This window comes from Lutra lutra, chromosome 16 (genome assembly GCF_902655055.1).
Source record: "Lutra lutra chromosome 16, mLutLut1.2, whole genome shotgun sequence".
Classification (NCBI taxonomy): Eukaryota; Metazoa; Chordata; class Mammalia; order Carnivora; family Mustelidae; genus Lutra; species Lutra lutra.
Window position 1 is genome coordinate 44312441 of NC_062293.1, and position 21728 is coordinate 44334168.

The 21728-nt window shown below is 36.7% G+C and overlaps 1 protein-coding gene across 1 annotated transcript in view; it reads left to right on the forward strand.

The window, feature by feature from the left end:
- The window catches only part of CPD (carboxypeptidase D), an 80448-nt gene extending 59856 nt beyond the window's left edge, over positions 1-20592 (forward strand). Inside the window, exons 12-21 of the mRNA XM_047707198.1 lie at positions 1896-2219; positions 4404-4599; positions 7024-7159; positions 8088-8219; positions 8850-8945; positions 9049-9113; positions 13691-13822; positions 14347-14532; positions 14893-14992; positions 16480-20592. Coding sequence (XP_047563154.1) covers positions 1896-2219; positions 4404-4599; positions 7024-7159; positions 8088-8219; positions 8850-8945; positions 9049-9113; positions 13691-13822; positions 14347-14532; positions 14893-14992; positions 16480-16706 — 1594 coding nt within the window. The 3' untranslated portion in view covers positions 16707-20592. The remainder of the gene's footprint in view (positions 1-1895; positions 2220-4403; positions 4600-7023; positions 7160-8087; positions 8220-8849; positions 8946-9048; positions 9114-13690; positions 13823-14346; positions 14533-14892; positions 14993-16479) is intronic.
- The last annotated feature ends 1136 nt before the right edge of the window (positions 20593-21728 follow it).

Here is a 21728-nt window from a genome sequence, read left to right on the forward strand (position 1 = left end):
TCTGGAATTTCTATTCTGTTCTATTTTTGTGCCACTACCATACTGTTTTGATTACAACAGCTTTGCTTGAAATCTCGAATTGTGATACCTCCAGCTTTGTTTTTCTTTTTCAAGATTGCTTTGGCTATTCGGGGCCTTTTGTGGTCCTATAAATTTTAATACTCTTTGTTCTAGTTATATGAAAAATGCTGTTGGTACTTTGATAGGGATTGCATTGAATTTGTAGATTGCTATTTAGGTAGAATGGACATTTTAACAATATTCTTCCAACCCATGAGCATGGAATATCTTTCAGTTTGTTTGTGTCATCTTCAATATCTTCACTGTTTTACAGTTTTCAGAGTAAAGGTCTTTCCACCTCTTTGGTTAATTTTTTTTTTTTTTTTTGGTCAAATTGTAAACGGAGTTATTTTCTTGATTTCTCTTCCTGCTACTTTGTTATTAATATATAGAAATGTTACAGATTTCTGGGTATTTTGTTTCTGGCAACTTTACTGAATTCGTTTATTACTTCTGGTAGATTTTGGGGTAGCCTTTAGGAATTTCAGTGTATAATATCATGTCATCTGCAAAGCAACATTGTAACTTTTTTACTGATAGGGATGCTTCTTACTTCTTTTGTCTTGTTTGTTTGATTGATTGCTGTGGCTAGGACTTCTGGTACTAAAGTGACAAGAGTGGACATCCTTGTCTTGTTCTAGATCTTAGAGGAAAAGTTCTCAACTTTCTGCTCTTGAGTATGATGTTAGCTGTGGAGGGTGTGGAGTATGATGTTATTATGTTATTATGGAGGTATTGCTTTGGTGAAATTTTCTTTCTTATTTCTAATTCTCTAAGAAAGGCAACTTTCATCTTTTTTATAAGTTTTATTTCTACAAAGATACATTTCCTCAAAAAAGAGAAAATGAACTTATGACTTACTTCTTTGGAAAAAACTCAATTTTCTTTATCTTCATCATCCTTTACAAAACACCTGACTTTTTAATTTGAAACTCATCATTTTTACCCTCTTGTAGTTCTCTTTGTTATGTTTTAGTAAGTGTAGACGTTACCAGTGGATATTTTCCCCTCCCCTTACTGGCTGTCTTATTTCTGAAGAGTTAGTTTGGACATTAAATTGAAGTAAGGGTAAGTACATGAAAACATTTATAGTTACTACTACCTTTTTTTATTTATTTTTATTTTTTTTTAAACTACTTTTTTTTTTTTTTAATTTTATTTATTTATTTGACAGAGAGAAATCACAAGTAGACAGAGAGGCAGGCAGAGAGAGGGAGGGAAACAGGCTCCCCGCCGAGCAGAGAGCCCGACTCGGGACTTGATCCCAGGACCCTAAGATCATGACCTGAGCCGAAGGCAGCGGCCCAACCCACTGAGCCACCCAGGCGCCTACCTTTTTTTTAAAAAAATGATTTTGAATATCTAGTGATCTGTAAAGTGGATGGATTAGAGCTTCACACTAATGAGAAATGGAATCTTTTCTGTTTTTCTTCTATTTTGGCATAGTATTAGAAAAACAGAAACAGCAAGATATCTGAAAAAATAGGCCAGGAATTATGTATTTGGTAGATAATGTGCTAAGTTAGTAATATCTCTCAGATTTTTCCAGCTATGTACTCTGATGACAGGCAAGTGAACTCAGATTCCAGGAGACATGAGTTATTTACTGCAAATATGAACTTTCTTTTGAGGTCACATATTTAATCTTAAAAACTCATTCACATTTTACAGTCTACCCATGTCTGTTCTTTGTTAATTAATGTTTAAAACAAATAATAAATTATGCAAAGTTATGTATTTGACTCTCACAGGGTTTATCTCAAGGATTCACATACCCTCTGCAGACTGGGTATTCCCACTGCAGAAGCCTGGCTCTGATCTCTCCTTTATTTCAGGTATAATCCAGTTACCCAGAATGTGACTGTGAAGAGTGAAGGTGCTACTCAGGTCAACTTCACACTGGTTCGATCTTCAGCTGATTCAAGCAATGAATCAAAGAAAGGAAAGGGGGATCGCACCAACACTGATGATGTCAGTGATCCAACTACTAGAGAGTTTGAAACTTTAATTAAAGACCTTTCAGCTGAGAATGGTTTGGAAGGCCTCATGTTACGGTCCTCCTCAAATCTGGCTCTTTATCGATACCACTCATACAAAGACTTATCAGAGTTTCTGAGAGGACTTGTGATGAACTACCCACACATCACGAATCTCACCAAGTAAGTGCCACACTCTCACTGCTTTTCTTTCTGTCCTTTCATTCCCCCCCCCTTTTTTTAAGAAGTTACATTCTTTTTTTTTTTTTTTAAGATTTTATTTATTTATTTGACAGACAGAGATCACAAGTAGGCAGAGAGGCAGGCAGAGAGAGAGGGGGAAGCAGACTCCCTGCTGAGCAGAGAGCCCGATGCGGGGCTCAGTCCCAGGACCCTGGGATCATGACCTGAGCCGAAGGCAGAAGCTTTACCCACTGAGCTGCCCAGGCTTCCCAAGAAGTTACATTCAACATAAGCCATGTTGAATGGTTCTTGTAATTTATTTGGGACCTGCATAGAGAGAGAATTGGAATTTACTTATTTTGAAACATATGTTCCTTAGAGATCTTTCTAACACTGACTCTGGATAGTGTTATGAAGAACACTGGAGAATTACTTGTTAGATTAGCAATGGATGGTCTGTGCCTCCTGGAAATGTAAAATTACTCTTCCTCGTGATCACTTTGACTGAATAAAAAATGCTCTCTACTTCTCAGCTGCATATTCGTGTCCTGACTGTTACTTGGTGTGTTTTATTTTGCTGAGGGCAAGGGACAAATTTGGAACTGTGAGCTCGCCTGCCAGAGATCATTCTTTTTTTTTTCAAATAGAAAACGAAGCCTGGTTGCTATCATTTTCTGTACTCACAGTTGCTATTCCCTGAAGACTTAAGGACAGTGTGTGATTGAGGGTCCTGGAAAAATACGCAGTATTGGCTTAAGCAAAGCTGATGCTGAGCCAGCCTGCATCTTTACTTTCTGTGGCTGCCCTGCCTCACTTTCACTGATTGTAAATCTTCTGTAGGTCTCGTTACAGTCACTCGGAAATTACTTTCTTCATTTGTTGACTCCTGTTGTCTGCCTGTGAAGGGCTTTATTCTACATTTTCCCCTGAGCTTCGTTTTAGTTCTCTTCTACATACTCATGAGCATTATCTAGCCTCTGACATTTTTTAAAAAGATTTTATTTACTTATTTGACAGAGAGAGAGATCACAAGTAGGCAGAGAGAGAGGGGGAAGCAGGCTCCGCATTGAGCAGAGAGCCTGATGCAGGGCTTGATCCCAGGACCCTGAGACCATGACCTGAGCCGAAGGCAGAGGCTTAACCCACTGAGCCACCCAGGCGCCCCGCCTTTGACATTTTTACCCTGTTTTTCTTCACTGATCCTTCAAATTTTACCAATACATTTAGCTTCTCAAATACTGGTTTATAATGTTTCTAGATGCAAAGAGTGATACTGACTTTGGCAATACCAATTACCTCTCTTCCTCAACTCATTCTCGAATATTTCTGCCCAATTCAGGTTTTAATATTGTCCATCTTAGTGCTGTATAGAGCTTATAGTCTTTTCTTATTTTAAAATAAAGGAAAAATTTGACATTATTTTTGCTATCCATTACTTAGTTCATTTAAGTTTTTTTAACCTTCCAATTCAAGACGCACCTTTTAGTTAAGTATTTTCCCCCTAATAGGCAACACCTGCCAGTGGTGAGACACAAGACAGTTCTAGGTGGTCTACCAATGGGCACTAAGTATAGAATCATGGAAAACCAATAATTTTTCTGTTCTATTAACCTGCCTCAATTTAATGCTAATATTTTTTTCTATGTAACTCTTATAAATCTTACTTTGTATAAAAGAAAACAGGTCTTAAGCTCAGAACTCTTGGGCAAGCACAGCACTTTAAATGATTTTTGCTGCAATACTAGTATTGCATTTATAGGAAAGTATACAGTGTCTTATTTATGTAAATTAATTTACATTTAGAAAGTAAGGTTCTGTACATTTGTGGATATATAAATTTTTCCTTACAAATTTAAGTTAGTTTAAAAGACATATGTTAGCTAAACAGTAGTATAGATTATAGAAGGTAGGGCAAGTACAGTGAAGATGGTATGGGAATGACTGAATTTGGAGGACCAGTGAACCACGTCATACTCTTTCCTAAATCAGATAATATCTCACTTGTATTTGATTTTCTTTGGTCAAGGGAAACTAATTTTCTTAAGGTTTTCTGACTCAATGAGTCATTCTTTAAAGACTTTTAAAGGCTTTTCATGTTTGTTTTCATGTCTTTTTAAAAATCTGTATGTCAGCATTAACAGAATCCTTGATTACTTCTGACTTGTTGTTTCTGGTTTTTGAAAGTTTGGGACAGAGCTCTGAATATCGTCACATTTGGTCCCTCGAAATCTCCAATAAGCCCAATATATCTGAGCCGGAAGAACCAAAGATCCGTTTTGTTGCTGGTATCCATGGAAATGCTCCGGTTGGAACTGAACTACTTTTGGCTCTGGCAGAATTTCTCTGCCTAAACTACAAAAAGAACCCAGCTGTCACTCAAGTAAGAGAATAGCCTGTTTTGACATGCTTTAGAAAGAAAAAGCTGTCACACGTTGAGATCAGTGCACCATTAAAAAAATTTCAGGGGCTTCGGGGATCTGACAAAGGGGTCAGAAACCACTGCTTAGTGGCTAGTCAGTAGAACATGTAACTCTTGATCTCAGGGTTGTGAGTTCAAGCCCTACATTGGGCCTAGAGCTTACTTTAAAAATTTTTTTAAATTTCCTATTGGATTTTACACAGAGGCACTTTTAGTGCATTACAAACTTTTTAAAAATGGACCATCTTTTTCTATCCTCTTTGGTAATAGCATCTTTCCATTACATTTCTTTGTGTGTAATTAAGAGGCATAGAAGAAAAAATACTAAAGATTTGCATTCAGTCCTTTATTCCTTTATTGAATAGTCAAATTACTCTTCCAACCTTTACTCACCATTCTGTACATTCTAACTTGAGGGACTTCCATTGCTAGTTACTTATAATTAGGATACTATATTGAAAATGATGTGGAAGACAAATAGTTTTTCTTTTTATGTAAGAAGTTCAAAATTATTGGACATCTTAGCTGCTTAAATTTTAGAAAAAGCAATATGTCATTGTCTGCTTTAGCCACCCATGACTACAGAAAAGAACTTTGATCCAGAGGATTGGTCATGTATGATTGAATAACCTAGTTCCATGTTGTCTTAAAGAAAGAAAGAGAGAGTGTGCATCCTCCTAGAGCACTCACTAATTGGCACTGTCTATATAGACTTTAGGAAAGGAGAAAGGAACTAATATTTGTTTAATACCTACTATGTGTCAGGAGCTTATACCGAGTACTTTACATGTGTCATAATTTAATCCTCAATTTATTGTTATCTTCATTTTACAGATCTAAAAACTGAGGCAGAGATACTTGATAACTTACAGGGGCCACACAGCTAGTATGTGGTAAAACTGGGATTTAAACCCAAGCGTGTCTCACTCTAAAGTCTGTGCTCTTTTGTTTTACCATACTGCTTCCCCTAAAAGAAATTTGGGAAGCTTTTATGTCATGATTAGGATCAGAAAGCACCTACGGGATTAGGTGAGATGAACTTCAGTCAGACTTGACCAAAAATTATTTTACCATTTTCAGCAAAGCAAATTGTATTGATTTCTTAATGTGAGTTGTAAGGAGTATCCCAGGGACATTTTGTTGTTCTTTTTTTTTAAAAATGGGAGAGTATCTAGGATACTGGGTCTCAATACTGCCTACACATTGGAAACATTTGGGAAGTTTTTAAAAATACGTGTACCTGGAAAAAAAAAAAGTGTACCTGGGCCCCATCCTCAAAGACATCAGTATTCCTTTAAAAGCTCCTTAGGTTATTCTAATATTTGGCCATATTACTACCTACTGATATTATGGTTATAAGAAACTATATGTCCTAAGTAAAACTCCTACCAGGAATTTCAAAACTTCTAGTTTATGAGAATTTTTCTCATTTGGTCTAATTAGGCTTGAGGTAGTACTCTCACTCTAGATTGCCATTTGTTTTCAGATAAATAAGGGTCAGAATTATCTGGCAAGTTCAAGAAAATATACACATACCCAGAGACCTGTAGCAAAGCTCAAGCATGTACACTTTAGAAAAATATATCTCTCCCAGGGGAAGAAAGTTAAGAACCAATGAATTTAGCGTCTATGATATTTTCAGTCTATAGACTGTTTTAACAGAATAAATAAGCCAGGGATCACTTATTCTGATTTGCTCTCAGAAATAAATAGGATAAAGTATATCAGAAATTAGTTAATGCTGCATATGTAGGTATTGATGCCTATGGATTATCCGAAGGAGAAATTATTATGAGTAAGACAAGTATCTACTTCTTTTTTTTTTCTTTTGCTGATTTCAGCTCTTCTGTCTCATTGTTTCCAGACATACACTAATACTTGTTAGACTATGCATTTCAGTTTTTAATCTGGAAAATACAGTCTGTTATTGGTTTCAGCCAGTGGTCAGCAAAGTTTTTCTATAAAGGGATAAATAGTATATATTTTAAGCTTTGTGGGACAGCTGATCTGTGTTGCAGCTATTCAACTTGGCCATTGCAGCACAAAAACAGTCATATGAATGGGCGTGGTGGTGTGCCAATAAAACTTTATTTACAATAGCAAGCAGCTGGCTAGATTTAGCCTGCGGGCAGTGGTTTCTGACCCCTTTGTATGTCATCAGGATGTCTCTGGGAATATTAGTTGTGCAGTAGTTTTATATTTCTTTTTAAATTTGTTCGGAGCAAGAGAGAATTTTCTTTCTATCTATCTATCTATAGAGAATTTTCTATTTATTTTTAGTCCTATGTTTTACATCTGTTTAAAACAAGAAAGACTTTCTGTTTGAGGCATGGAAGGGTATCTTATGATCCACATAGAGCTAACTGATTTCTCTTTCTGTTTTAGCTGGTTGACAGGACTAGAATTGTGATTGTCCCTTCTCTAAATCCAGATGGGCGAGAGAGGGCACAAGAGAAAGACTGTACTTCAAAGAGAGGACAAACAAATGCTCATGGCAAAGATTTGGATACAGACTTCACAAGTAAGCCTGATTGTTAGGCCATTAAAGTACTTTGCAGATAATTTTATTTTTCTTTACTAAGAGATTGATAGATTGTGTAGATGCGTAATAGGGTTACTTTCCTACTAGGTTGTACATTTAATATATAAATGACAAGCTAGACACTTGTCAAATTTTTCTCCTTTATAATTTGTAAAAGTAATTCAAGTTTTTTCTTAGAAATTCAATCAATAATATTGGAGGGGTTCCATCACTAGCCATACAAATAGGTATATTTTCTCTCTCTATCCCTGCATATACACATGTATACACACATATACACCTGCACACACACAATGTCTGTGTATGTTGATTTGATGGAGTCTTTGATATTGACTTAAATAGGATCATCAACTGTACATATTGTTCTGCAACTTTTTTCATTGAGCATATCTTTATCACTGATCTCTTTCCATTTCAGTACTTATAGATTTCTAACATAGTCTTATTAATGACATCTTACTATGCTATTAATACTCTAGTTTATTCAACAATTTTCCCACTAATGGACACTTAGCTTTTTTCTAATTTTTTGCTCTTGCAAACTGCACTGCGAAAAACATCCTGATTTTTGAAAGTTTTATTTTCTTTCAAAGATGGGTTATATAGTCTCGATATTATTTTTTAAAAGAGAATATATCCATCCCTTTTTGTTTCCAAATAAGCATTTTCTTAAATTTGCTTAGATCATTAACCTTTACACATCATCTGAAGTATATAAAACTCAAGATAATCTACTTTCTAGAGTGTATCTTTTATGCTGTTGAGATAGTGGCTTGTAAAGTAATAAGGTATTTATATATTTTTTTTAATTAGCCTCTGATTGTGTTCATGTACAAAGTATTTTCTTAGATATTCATACTAAAATTTTAAAACTTGTTATTTTATGTTTGACTTTTATATTTTTTAGATAATGCCTCCCAGCCTGAGACTAAAGCCATCATTGAAAATTTGATTCAAAAACAGGACTTCAGCCTTTCTGTTGCTTTAGATGGTGGTTCAGTACTAGTCACATACCCATATGACAAACCAGTACAAACAGGTATGTAGAATGTCAGTTTATTATATGCTATTCAAGCTTAGATAGGAAATTCCAATTAAGTAATGTCCCATCTAAATTTTTTCAAAATCGTGAGCATTTGTGCACACTCCATGAGCAAATAACCAATCTAGGAAGATTGTACATATATCAACAGCTTAGTTACTTGGAGGAGAGAGGTCAGATCTAAAGATGAGAATTGCACCCCCCCACTTAAACTTTGACTGGCTGGTTGCACTTAAGATGAGATGAACACTGCTTATTGAATCTGTCTGGGGCCATTGTATATGGAGGTAGTTTGTGTTGTTTTCAATACAGCTTGAAAGAGTTACTATTGTAGGCCCCAGTTGTCCTAAAATGTAGTAAAATACACCCAAACAAGTTTGTATTTTAGTGTGGTAGCCTCTTATGCAAACTAACCATTATTACCTTTTAATATAAGGAAGATGTATATCTTCTTTGTCTGATTATCCTGGGTGAAACAGAACCATGTGGTTAATTATAACAACTCCTCGATAAACTTGGGTGGGGTACAGGATTTACTAGAAGGAAAGATGACTTTTGTATCAATGAAGTTGAACTTGGAGTAAAATCTTTTGAATTTCTCCAACTTCTGAATTTTTCTTTGTACAGTGGAAAACAAAGAGACTCTGAAGCATTTGGCATCTCTTTATGCAAATAATCATCCGTCCATGCACATGGGGCAGCCCGGTTGCCCAAATAAATCAGGTAAATATTTTCCATACCCTTTGTTCCCTGTTGCTGCTTTTGGGTATAGAGGGTGTCTTACTTTAAGGTCTTGTTAATCCTATATCCCTCAATGCTTTTATAGATGAGAATATCCCAGGAGGTGTAATGCGTGGAGCAGAATGGCATAGCCACTTGGGCAGCATGAAGGTATGCTCTATACAATACAGTGAGAATTAAATTATAATTATTTGCCATTCAGTGACAGAATAGGTGACTTTTCTGATACAATTAAAGTGAATGGCATCTGCTTCATGGCTTTCTTGACAAGACAGCCCTCAACCTCTGACAGCATTTTTTTTCTTTCGTTTTTGCCATTGCAATCTTTTTTTTTTTTTTTTAATTTCTTTTCAGTGTAACAGAATTCATTGTTTACACACCACACCCAGTGCTCCATGCAATACGTGCCCTCCATAATACCCACCACCAGGCTCACCCAACCTCCACCCCCTTGCCCCTTCAAAACCCTCAGATTGTTTTTCAGAGTCCATAGTCTCTCATGGTTCATCTCCCCCTCCAGTTTCCCTCAACTCTCTTCTCCTCTCCATCTCCCCATGTCCTCCGTGTTATTTCTTATGCTCCACAAGTAAGTGAAACCATATGATAATTGACTCTCTCTGCTTGACTTATTTCACTCAGCATAATCTCTTCCAGTCCCGTCCATGTTGATACAAAAGTTGGGTATTCATCCTTTCTGATGGAGGCGTAATACTCCATAATGTATATGAACCACATCTTCCTTATCCATTCGTCCATTGAAGGGCATCTTGGTTCTTTCCACAGTTTGGCGACTGTGGCCATTGCTGCTATGAACATTGGGGTACAGATGGCCCTTCTTTTCACTACATCTATATCTGTGTGGGTAAATACCCAGTAGTGCAATTGCAGGGTCATAGGGAAGCTCTTTTTTAATTTCTTAAGGAATCTCCATACTGTTCTCCAAATTGGCTGCACCAACTTATATATCCACCAACAGTGTAAGAGGGTTCCCCTTTCTCCACATCCTCTCCAACACAGGTTATTTCCTATCTTGCTAATTTTGGCCATTCTAACTGGGGTAAGGTGGTATCTAATGTGGTTTTAATTTGAATCTCCCTGATGGCTAGTGATGATGAACATTTTTTCATGGGTCTGTTAGCCATTTGTATGTCTTCATTGGAGAAGTGTCTGTTCATGTCTTCTGCCCATTTTTTAATATGATTATCTGTTTTGTGTGTGTTGAGTTTGAGAAGTTCTTTATAGATCCTGGATATTTCTTGTAAGTGGAATCATACAATATTTGTCCTTCTGTGCCTGGCTTCTTTCACTTAGCATAATGTTTTCAGGGTTTGTCTGCTTTGTTAGCCTGTATCAGTATTCTGGTCCTTTTTATGGCTGAATAATGTTCTATTGTATGTATATCACATTTTGTTTATCAGTTCATCTGTTGATGGACATTTACGTTGTGTCCACCTTTTGGCTATTGAGAATAACAGGCAGTGAACATTTGTGTACAATATAAGTTTGAACCCTTGTTTTCAATTCTTTGAGGGTCCATACCTACCTATTGAATTGCTGGTCATGTCTGCACTCTATGTTTAGCTTTTTTTTTTTTTTTAAGATTTTATTTATTTATTTGACAGACAGATCACAAGTAGGCAGAGAGAGAGAGGAGGAGGAGGCAGGCTTCCCGCCTAGCAGAGAGCCCGATGTGGGGCTCGATCCCAGGATCCTGGGATCATGACCTGAGCCGAAGGCAGAGGCTTTAACCCACTGAGCCACCCAGGCGCCCCTATGTTTAGCTTTTTGAGGAACCAACAAACTGTTTTTCACAGCAGCTGAACTGTTTTACATTCCCACCAACAGTGTACAAGAGTTCCGATTTCTCCACATCCTCACCAACACTTGTTATTTCCCTTTTTAAAAAAATTACAGCCATCCTGGCGGGTGTGAAATGCTACTTCATTGTAGTTTGGATTTACATTTCCCTGAAGACTAATAATGTTGAGGATCTTCTCATGGGCTTATTTACCATTTGTTTTTTCTTTGGAGAAATGTCTGTTTCTCCGTTGTCTATTTTATTTATGTTTTTATTTTTATACCTTTGCCTATTTTTAAATTGAGTTGCTTATCTTCTTGCTGTTGGGTTATAAGAATTCTATATTTATTTTGGATGTTAAACACTTGCATTTGCTTGATTCACCGGTAGTTTCTCCCGTCATGTAGGTTTCATTTCATTTTCTTAATAATGCCCTTTGATGAACAAAAGTTTTTAATTTTGATGAAGTCAAATTTATCTGTTTTTTCTTTTGCTGCTCATGCTCTTGTTGTCATATCTAAGAATTCATAGCCAAATCCAAGGTCATGAAAATTTACCTCCATGTTTTCTTCGATAAGTTTTATTGGTTTAGCTCTTGTATTTCGGTCATTGGTACATCTTAAGCTGATTTTTGTATATGATGGGAAGTAGGAGTTCAACTTAGTTTTTTTTAATGTGGAAGTCGGGTTGTCCAGGCACCATTTGTTGAAAAGACTATTCTTTCCCTCATTGAATGGTCTTGGCACTCTTGTCAAAAATCAGCTGGCCATAGATGTATGGGTTTATTTCTGGATTCGCTATTCGATTTCATTGGTATTTATGTCTGTTTTTCTCCCAATATCTCTGTTTTGATTGCTGTAGCTTTGTGGTTTAAGTTTTGAAATTAAAAAATGAGAGTACTCCAAACTTTCTATTTTTCAAGGTTGTTTTTGGCTTTTCAAAGCTCCTTGCAATTCCATTTGAGTTGAGGATTGGCCTTTTTTTCTTCTTTTTCTCTTTCTTTTCAAAAAATGCTGTTGGAATTTTGTTAAGGGTTGTGTTGAATTTGTAGATCACTTTGGGTTGTATTGACATCTCATTAGTACTGTTTTCCTATTCATGAGCTCAGTTATGTCTTTCCATTTACTTAGGTTTTCTTTAATTTCTTTCTGATAATATCTTTTTTTTTTTAATTTATTTATTTGACAGAGATCACAAGTAGGCAGAGAGGCAGGCAGAGAGAGAGGAGGAAGCAGGCTCCCTGCTGAGCAGAGAGCCCAACATGGGGCTCGATCCCAGGACCCTGGGATCATGACCTGAGCCGAAGGCAGAGGCTTTAACCCACTGAGCCACCCAGGCGCCCCATCTTTCTGATAATATCTTAATTGGTTGTCCATCTACTTCAAATTAGTGATGAGTTGTTAGCAGATGGATGGTTAGCTCATCATTTTATTACCATGTGCAACTAGAAATTTGACTTCATACTCATCTCTACCTGCCTTTCTCCTTTATTTACTAAGAACTTAACATGTGAGGCACTTTGCTCTACTAGTGATAAATCCTATCCCATTATACAAATAACCATGTTACAGAATTAACTGATTTGATCTCAGAGAGAGCAACTCTCAGTGTGCCATGAGAAGTTAAAGACAGAAAAGATTACACTTAGTCAGAGATACAGTCTTCTCTTCATAGAGAAAATGGCATTTGGGATGTAGAGATGGTGAAGCAGAACATTCCAGAAAGAGGAAGCAGTAAGGGCAGAGTCAGTAAGCAGTCTAGTTTAGTTAGAACAGGAGGTGTAATGGAGAGCGGCAGAAGACAAGAATGGAAAGAGAGTTTGGGGCTCCGAATACTTTGTTTTAGTAAGGAATGGGAAGCCCCTAAAGGTTTTGAGCAGGTATATAGTAACATGATCAGAACTAGCTATGGAAAAATTAATCTCTCAGCAGTGGGTTAGGATAGTTTGGAGGAGGGAGAGACTGTGGTGCAGGGAGACGAGTGAAGAGCAGCCTAGACAATAAATTATGAGGGTCTCAATTAGGGTGGTGAAAATGGGAATGGAGTCAAGGGATGAAGTTACAGAAATATTGCAGAGATATTGACAGGATTTGGCAAATTATGAATGATGGTGAGAAACTGAAGTCAGACACAAGAGATTTCATGTCTTTGTGAGAACATGAGTTAATACCATTAACTGGGGGGCGCCTGGGTGGCTCAGTGGGTTAAGCCGCTGCCTTCGGCTCAGGTCATGATCCCAGGTCCTGGGTTCGAGCCCCACATCGGGCTTTCTGCTCAGCAGGGAGCCTGCTTCCTCCTCTCTCTCTGCCTGCCTCTCTGCCTACTTGTGATTTCTCTCTGTCAAATAAATAAATAAAATCTTTAAAAAAAAAAAAAAATACCATTAACTGGATAAGGAGAAAGGACGGGTTTGGGGTTGTGGGGGGGGAGGTGGTAAGTTAGGTTTTGGAACCTGTCCACACAAGCAGTTCCTGTGCCTGGAGAATAGCTATCCAGGAAGCAGTGGCTGCTGTCACCAGTAGGGTGAAGGTATCAGAGGGTAAATGCTCGAGCTTCTGCCTCCAGGCTCCAAGAACAGCTATAAAGTTCTGGAGTTGAGGGGGAAGCTGGCTATCCGAATGCACATATTTATTCACTGATTTATTCAACAAACCCTAATAAGCCCCCTCTACCTGCCAGCCACTGTGGCAAGCCCTGGAGATATAGCAGTGAATTAGACCTAGTCCCTAGTCTCAGGGAGTCTCTTAGCAACACCATGTTTGTGACTAATTGTAATACTGAGTGGTTTATTTATATTAGCTGTAAAATGCTTTACAGATTCTTTGTTTATATCTCCCAAGTTTTCTTTCTATTCCATATGTTGGATTACATAGCCTCATTCTGATATTTATTAGTTTTTCCACATCTGTTTTTGAATTTTATATTGCAGGATTACAGTGTCACCTATGGCCACTGTCCGGAAATCACAATATACACAAGTTGCTGCTACTTTCCTAGTGCAGCACAACTGCCTTCCTTGTGGGCAGAAAATAAGAAGTCTCTTCTTAGCATGTTGGTGGAGGTGAGCCTTTCTCTTTTAACTAGAAGAAAACTCCCAGGAATATGTTCAATGAAAGCTTTATCAAAACAGGTTCTTAGTGTTTTACTAATAATTTATATTATTATTTTTAAATATATATATAGAAAGAGTTTTGTTGAATTTATATCACCTAAATAGGTGCCATGATTTCAGATATCTGGACTCTGCTGTAATTGTTGTAATTAAACCCTGTGAGATGTTGCACATTTTTTCATTTGAATGTCATGCAGAGACAGCGTACTGTGGTGGAAAGTAAATCCTCAAGACATCAGAAGATTTGGGTCCTAACACTTTACGTTTTGACTGTATCAGAGTTCTTTTATCTCTTATTGCTCTGAAGCAAGGAATGAGTAGCAAATAAGGCCAGAGTCAGTGGTGAAGGACGAACAAGTCAGTTTTATTGGGGGGGGGGTCGTTGCTTTGTTTGTGTATTGTTTTTGTCATGCCGCAAGCTATTGCCCTGAGAATATCTGGAAACAAATTTATATTTTGAATATTTTTTACAGGTTCACAAAGGAGTCCATGGTTTTGTTAAAGATAAAACTGGAAAACCAATTTCTAAAGCAGTCATTGTACTCAATGAAGGAATAAAGGTACACACAAAAGAAGGAGGCTACTTCCATGTGCTGTTAGCTCCAGGTGTCCATAATATCAATGCCATCGCTGATGGGTATCAGCAACAACATTCCCAGGTAAGAAACTCAAATTTAATAGTATCGTGTAAATTCTTAATCTTAATAGTATTTCCTTTTTATTTTGAAACTCTTGTGAGGAGTAAAGAAATAAAATGTGTAACTAACTCTGGATTATGATATCTTGTTATCTTTCTGTCCTTCAGCAACAAAAAGGAGATTTTTATAACATTTTATATACTTCTGAGGACAATGACTATTCTCCTTGGTTTAGTATAAAGGCCTTAGGAATAGTTCTGGGATACAATTTATGAAAAGTTGTATTGTATGAAAAGTAAACTTTTTCAGAATTCTTTATATTGCATGAAAAGTCATATGAAAAGTAAACATTTTCATGATTGTTACACTTTATCCCTCTAGGTCTTTGTGCATCATGACGCGGCTAGTTCTGTGGTAATAGTCTTTGACACAGATAATCGGATATTTGGTTTGCCAAGGGAGCTTGTGGTAACTGTATCAGGTAAAGAAATTTAAATTTTTAGTAGTTGAGGTTAAAACCAGTTGTGTTCCTGAAACCAATATTGTACTATATGTTAACTAACTAGAATTTAAGTAAAAATTTGAAAAAAAAAAAAATCAGTAAAACCAGTTCTGACATTTCAGTTTGAGAGTGGATCACCTCCCCATCACCTGAAGCTGATCACTTTTCTTCTAATATCTCTTTATCTAAACATTTTTTTGGATTTTCCCGGAACACTGTTCTCCCGTATGTGTGTTCTTATGGCTTTCTCCCACACGTTTTCAGGTCTATATTGAAATGTCACCTCTACAAAGAGGCCTTCCCTGATCACCCTAGCCAAAATAGTCCCCCTAGAACTTACTACCACTTGACATTGCATTATATATTTAGTCATTTACTTGTCTATATTTGATCTTTCCCACTAAAACATCATCGCTCTGAGCGAACAGGGAGTTTATCTACATTTCCAGCACCTAGGACCATGGCTGGCATGTAGTGGGCCTTAATGAAGAGTTGTTTACTGAATGAATCATTTGCTTTATATTAAGATTGTAAGTTCCTTGGACTTTGACTTATAGTCTATTTTTTTAAGATCTTGGAAGGAAGAAATATTTGTTTTCTCCAGGATTAATTTGTGCCATAGCTTGAATCACTGAGATTAGAAAGAAAAAAAAATGTAGTAAAATAATAAGTGCTCTGCTGTATTGTATGTTTTTGACACAGAGAACCTTGGTTCATTTCTAAGTGCAATTTGGACTTGACCCAGAATAGCCAAGTTTTATTATAGGGTGTGGGGGGAGAGATTCTTAGTTAATAGAGAATGGTATTTTGGAAATATGGTCAAATCACAGAGTCTACTGTGGAGTGTTTAAAATAAGGAGTACTAGCTTGAATCAGATAAAGTGTGAATAACTTAGTGGTTAGAAACATAGGAGCTAGGAGTCAGCAGTGGTTTAAATCTGGCTTTCCTACCCATTTGCTGTCATGAACTTAATTTTTATTCTGATTTTATTATTATTTTCTGTTACTAAGATTCTTACTTTGATAACCTGTGTATAAATATTTTGAATAAATGAGGGGTTTGGGATAAGGTAAAATTTACTGAAAAGGATCAGTAGAAGTCACTGATAGAGAGCCCTTTGTAGAACAGTAGACAGTTTGGTTTCACTGTGGTAAAAGAAAAATATGTGTATACGTACACATGCACGAAGAAAGCTCTGGAAATACATTCATGAGAGTTGTTAAAAATGATCTCTAGTTAATGGAGATGTGATGTGGAGTTTTGGCTTGGGTTTTGGTGTTTTGTTTATCTCTAGTTTTCTAATTTTGCATAGTAAACATGTACTGCCTATGTAATAATAAAAGGTGGTTTCTCCGTGTATGAAATAAAAATTAAATAAAGGGCATATCATCAAAAGTGTCATTGTGAGCAGCTTATTTAGATGCTTAAAGTGGAACAGCACTCACATAGTGATCTTGTCTGGCAGGTGCCACCATGTCAGCCTTGGTCCTCACAGCTTGCATTATTTGGTGCATCTGCTCCATCAAGTCTAACAGACACAAGGATGGCTTCCATCGGCTCAGGCAGCATCATGATGAGTATGAAGATGAAATTCGCATGATGTCAACAGGCTCCAAGAAGTCCCTCTTAAGCCATGAGTTCCAGGATGAAACGGACACTGAAGAGGAAACACTATATTCTAGCAAACATTGAAACACAGACTCTGCACATCTCCCAGCATAAGTACCAAGCGAAATTACAGTTCCTTTTGGGAGACACTGCATTAAGAAGAGAGACTCTCTTGCTTCTTCAAAGAGCTTTGGGAAGTTAACTTGCTAAATGTGTATCCTCTGTGAATTTGGCTGGCAGTTTTGAACTTCCCCTCCTTTAAGTACTCTTACCTTTAAAAAAAAAAAAAATCTGCTTTCTATTTATGCAGCAGATGGGACAGCCACTTTGTTTTTCTTTTTAATTTAAGATGAGCTGTTTGGAGCTTATGTTATAAAGCCAACTAGTGGATGTTATATTTTGCACATCAGGTGTTTACTAGTGGCTTGACTTTTTCTCTTTATTTTAAACGGCCAAAAGAATCCAGAAACATTTAGGCAGGGACAGCAGTCAGAATCTGACATAAAGCTTTAAAAACTCAAGGTTTTCTCAACCTACTGAGAAGTACTTTTCTCTAGTTATTAAATAGCTGGAGTTTCTCTTATCATTCAGGTTTAATGGAGGCTGAATTGATTTTTAAATATATATAACATTAGGAAATGAATAAATGGGCTTCCGCATTTGGCTTTCTACTTGTTCCAAGGTTAGATCAGAACTGGTGGGCTATGCTCTAAAGCGGGATTTCACTACCTCTCTTATAAGGTTTAGCAAAGTTCTAAATACCCCCATTTTAAGGGAGAACTTGTTGAATTTGCTGTAAAAGATCTGAATGTCCATTTGAATAGAACTGAGAGAGAGATCTACCAAAAGCTAAAACTTGTGCCGCATATCTTTCAACTTGGTAATAATCCCACAGGTGCTGCTGCTTTTGATCTGTGAAGCACTAGTTTATTCTAGGAATGCCTAATTCTTTAATATTTCCTAAATTTGAACCTTTTTCTGTGTTGTACACTTATGGCTTTCAGATGACCCGGCAATGTACAAGATCTGAATTCAACTGAAAACATCTAGAAGTGTAGAAGAGACCTACTTGCACATTCTTTCACCAACATTTGAACACAAAATACCTACGGTTCATGCTCCAGTTCAAGCCTATGGATATGCTACTGTTACTGAAATAGCTTGGGCAGTCTTATTCATATAGGCCTCTGCAAGTGATTGGGTTCTTTGTCCTAATGTTTCATTTGACAGTCTCTTTGTGATCAACCAGTTTTGTTAAAAATTCAATTGAAAGCATTTAAATATGGCTCCCTCCATTAAAAAAAGTGTAAACTATGGACTGCCGTGTGCTGTAACACTGTGGTGAGAAAGTATCATCTTCACTGCCACTCAGGTTATTGCAAAGACCTGAAAGATTTTCATTTTACTGTGTCTATCATATCATGCTTTTCAATGGAATTGATGCTTTTTGTAAGTATGATTCTTACCAATGATCTAATGGTTTAATACCTTTGAATGTTTTTAATGGCCAAGTTGCTGCTGAATTTGTATTAAGTCAGGGGATCAAAAAACTTGCTGTCATCCTTTCAAATTGTATTCTGTATCCATTAATGTACTGGTCATCCCAAAGTCTTCATATGGAAGGGCTTATCACCTGTGTAGGTCATTCCAAGTTTTGTGAGGAATGCGCCCAAAGTGGCTTTATATAAAGAGATTTGGTTTAGCAGGAATAATGAGGTCATGACACCTGTTAGTGAGTATCTGTGATAAATTTGGGTGGTTCAAGGTTAAGCCATTCTGATATTAAACCTAGTATTAACAACTGTAAATTCTGAGCCCTTGCCACCCACTCTCACCCCACCACATACACAGCTAATACTTAATGAAATATACATGATTTAATGTCTTCGAACAATACTTTACATTTTCTTTAAGGAGGTGATGTGGTAGCATTGCTCTTTTTAGCTTTACTTTTTAAGAGTGCAAAGTCAAAACCAACAAAGAGCCTGAGTGGCTGGTCCTGCTTGGGATACTGCAGGTAGAAATGAAACAAAGTTGATGGGACAGCCTTTTCTTTATTAGCATTGGTCTTCACTAGAGGGTGCCTTTTAAATTCATTTCTCTTTTGAAATATCCATGTCTTTAACTGTTCATCACAGTGGCTGAAGTCCGTGTCTTTAAGCATGTATACAATTTTTTTTTAGAAATGAACACACAAATAGTTCTTTTAGTAATTTTTCCTGAAAGTAAAACCAAATTCTGCTATAAATCTTGACTCTAATGAATTTCTAAATCATGCATTGCTCTGGAAAATAAGACCTTCTCAGCCTGTGTTAGCCTTGAACATGAATGTATAGGGTCATGACTACTAAGATTGTGTTCTCAGCCCCGCTTTGTCTCTTACTTGTGGCTCTAATTTTAGACCACATTAACTGCTTAAGGCATTGAAGCCATATGGAATAGGGAATGCATTTCTTCAGTGTTTCTCCTAGAGACTTTCCATTTCCTTGGAGTCATGGAGGCAAGTAAGTATCACAGTATTAAGAAATTGGCCCAAATCTGAGTTGTGCCTTTCTTTACTCACAAGGCGTGTTTTTTGTCCTGGTGATCCGTTTGTAAGCCTTCTTACCTCCCAGCTCCTTAATAAAAGCAAAGTGATTGAGTAGGTAATTTTCAAAGCGTCTGCCTGTGTAAATGTACTTGTACTGGTTATGCAGTTCGGTAAGATGAACTCAAGTTAATTTCAAATGGGTGGAGACCCCTTTTGGTTTTGTTGTATTTTGCTGACCACTTGCTTAGTGTTTGGGATCCCGTCCAGTTGAGGAATGCTTGCACTTCTCACTGGAGGGAATTTGCTTTGGGACTTTGTCGTCCTCCAGAAAGGAAACTTAATGTGTATTTGGCCCAGTGTGATTGATTGGTTAATCTTTGGTAACTTTCACCTGGATGGAATTTGCTGAATTAATGAATATTGATCTTAAAAATCATTATGAGTTGACAAATAAATAAAAGGTAGTCCTTATGCCTGAGCTTATTGTGTTTCTGAGCTAATACCAGGTTACACAGTAACCATGACCTACTCCTCCATTTCCATTTACTCTCAGTACTAAATAGTTTCCTCTTCTTGTTGCCAGAAATGCACTTGTTGCCAGGTTTTGCCCCTGCTGTATTAAAAGCTTCTTGGCTATGAATGCTGTGATGGTGCCCCGCCTATGGTTCTCTGGTAGATTGCTTTAAAAATAGTAACTTTATTGCTACTACAAAAAATTCCACTGTGGTTGATGTTTGGTGACTTTCTACCTAGCAACTTTTTGTAACTCCTTGAGTTTCTGATTTGTTTTAACTGTAGCAGATTCTTTGGGGGTAATTAGGGCCTTTGATTAATGTCAATTAAACTTGGATTTCCAGTTCATAAATATTTCCCAACACCCATTCCTCCAGTCTTTAGCAATAATTAATAAATATTCCACCTGATTTTCAGAATATTGTCTTAGTTGATTTTGATTAGACAGAACATATTATGAAATTTGAAAATAGGCTATCATTTTAAGGCAATTGGGTATAAATTATGTAAATATGTATGATTATGACTTTTATAAATGGCATAACATGAATGTACTAGCTACATTCTGTGCTGGCCATGCGCAGATTTTCTGGAGGTATGATATAATGGTATTTTTTTACGCTCAGAGTAAAAATCAACTTTTCACCTCTCCATTTTGTCGGAGTGACATTCCCAGGCTCCCAAACAATTCTATAGCTACTTCTGTGAGGTGCCCAACACTCATTCATCTCAAGTGCTTCAGTCTTTCGTTTATTTCATGCACTGTGCCTTCAAAATGAAATTTTTAAAAGGGACTCTAAATGAAGTTGAATAGTAGTTTTAAAAAGTCAATCTGTGTAATTTATGTGAAATCTAATTGTAACAAGGTCCTTTCTGTTTTTTATATGTAAACAGATCTACTAATCCTGTATAAAAGTTATTTTATGATGTTTGTCTTTCTTTGTGTTTTGTCTCATAATCTTTTTTCAAAAGCAATAGACAAGAAAAGATTATTGTCTCAATTTGAAAGCTATGTATTTCGTTTTCCTCCCTATACTAGGGGAAAAACAGTAGGCTAGGAACATAGAGTGTCACCTGTAGAATGTTTTTATCTTCAGAAATTTACTCAAAAGAAAGCTGGTTTCTGAAATAATCACATTGTATAGTAGCCAGAGTTCTCCTTTCTGTTTGTGGCTCAGCTAGATTGATAACATGTCCAATCACTCCACAAGAAACACCACAAAAATGGCTGTTGAAAAGTTTATGTGCACATTTCAGACTTGTTTGTTAAAAACTTTGTCCTTTTTTCCAAATAAGCCACATTTTATAATGTGTCCTGCTGTGTTAGGCATAGTAGTGATGAATTCAACATCCACTTTCAGTTTTTGTTGATACTGCTGGTCCAATAGAAACAGGGAAAGTGAAGTTATATAAAAAGATGGGCTCTGCTGACAAGGAACTCATAGTCCAGACCAGAGAGATTAGAGATGAGAATAAAGCCGTACTTCCACAGCAGTTGGTTCCTCTAAAAAGAAAATCTCTGCTGGAGGGGAACTATAACATCGAGATTTGAGTGTGCACATTGGAGTTGGCCCAATCTGTGATAAATTCTCAGCTCTCCTACTTGCTTCCTATGTGGCTTTGCATTGTACAGGTTTCTTCACATTCTCTTAAGTCTTACTTTTCCTACCAGTTAAGGAATAATACCCAGTAGGATTGTACTGATATAATAATTGACTCTGAATTGAATGCCCGTGGTAATCAGCATCATTTTCCTTCATTTGCTGTTTTCTGATCTTTTGAAAGAAGAAAGAGAGGTATTGTATCAAATATATGAACAAAGATCTATTTACAGGTGTTCATTTTAATTTAGAAGAAATCAATCCCTACACATGAATACCAAAAAAAAAGAGCGATGAAATTTTCCATTATGTAGTCCCATAGATTGTCTATCACATGGCAGTAAAGTTTTTAGAATTGTGCCAAATGCTTTATATTTGTTTTTAAATGAAATTAGATTGCATTTATGCCTATTCAGTGAAAAGAGTCTTAATTAGCTGTGGCAGGAAATCCGAATAGTAATA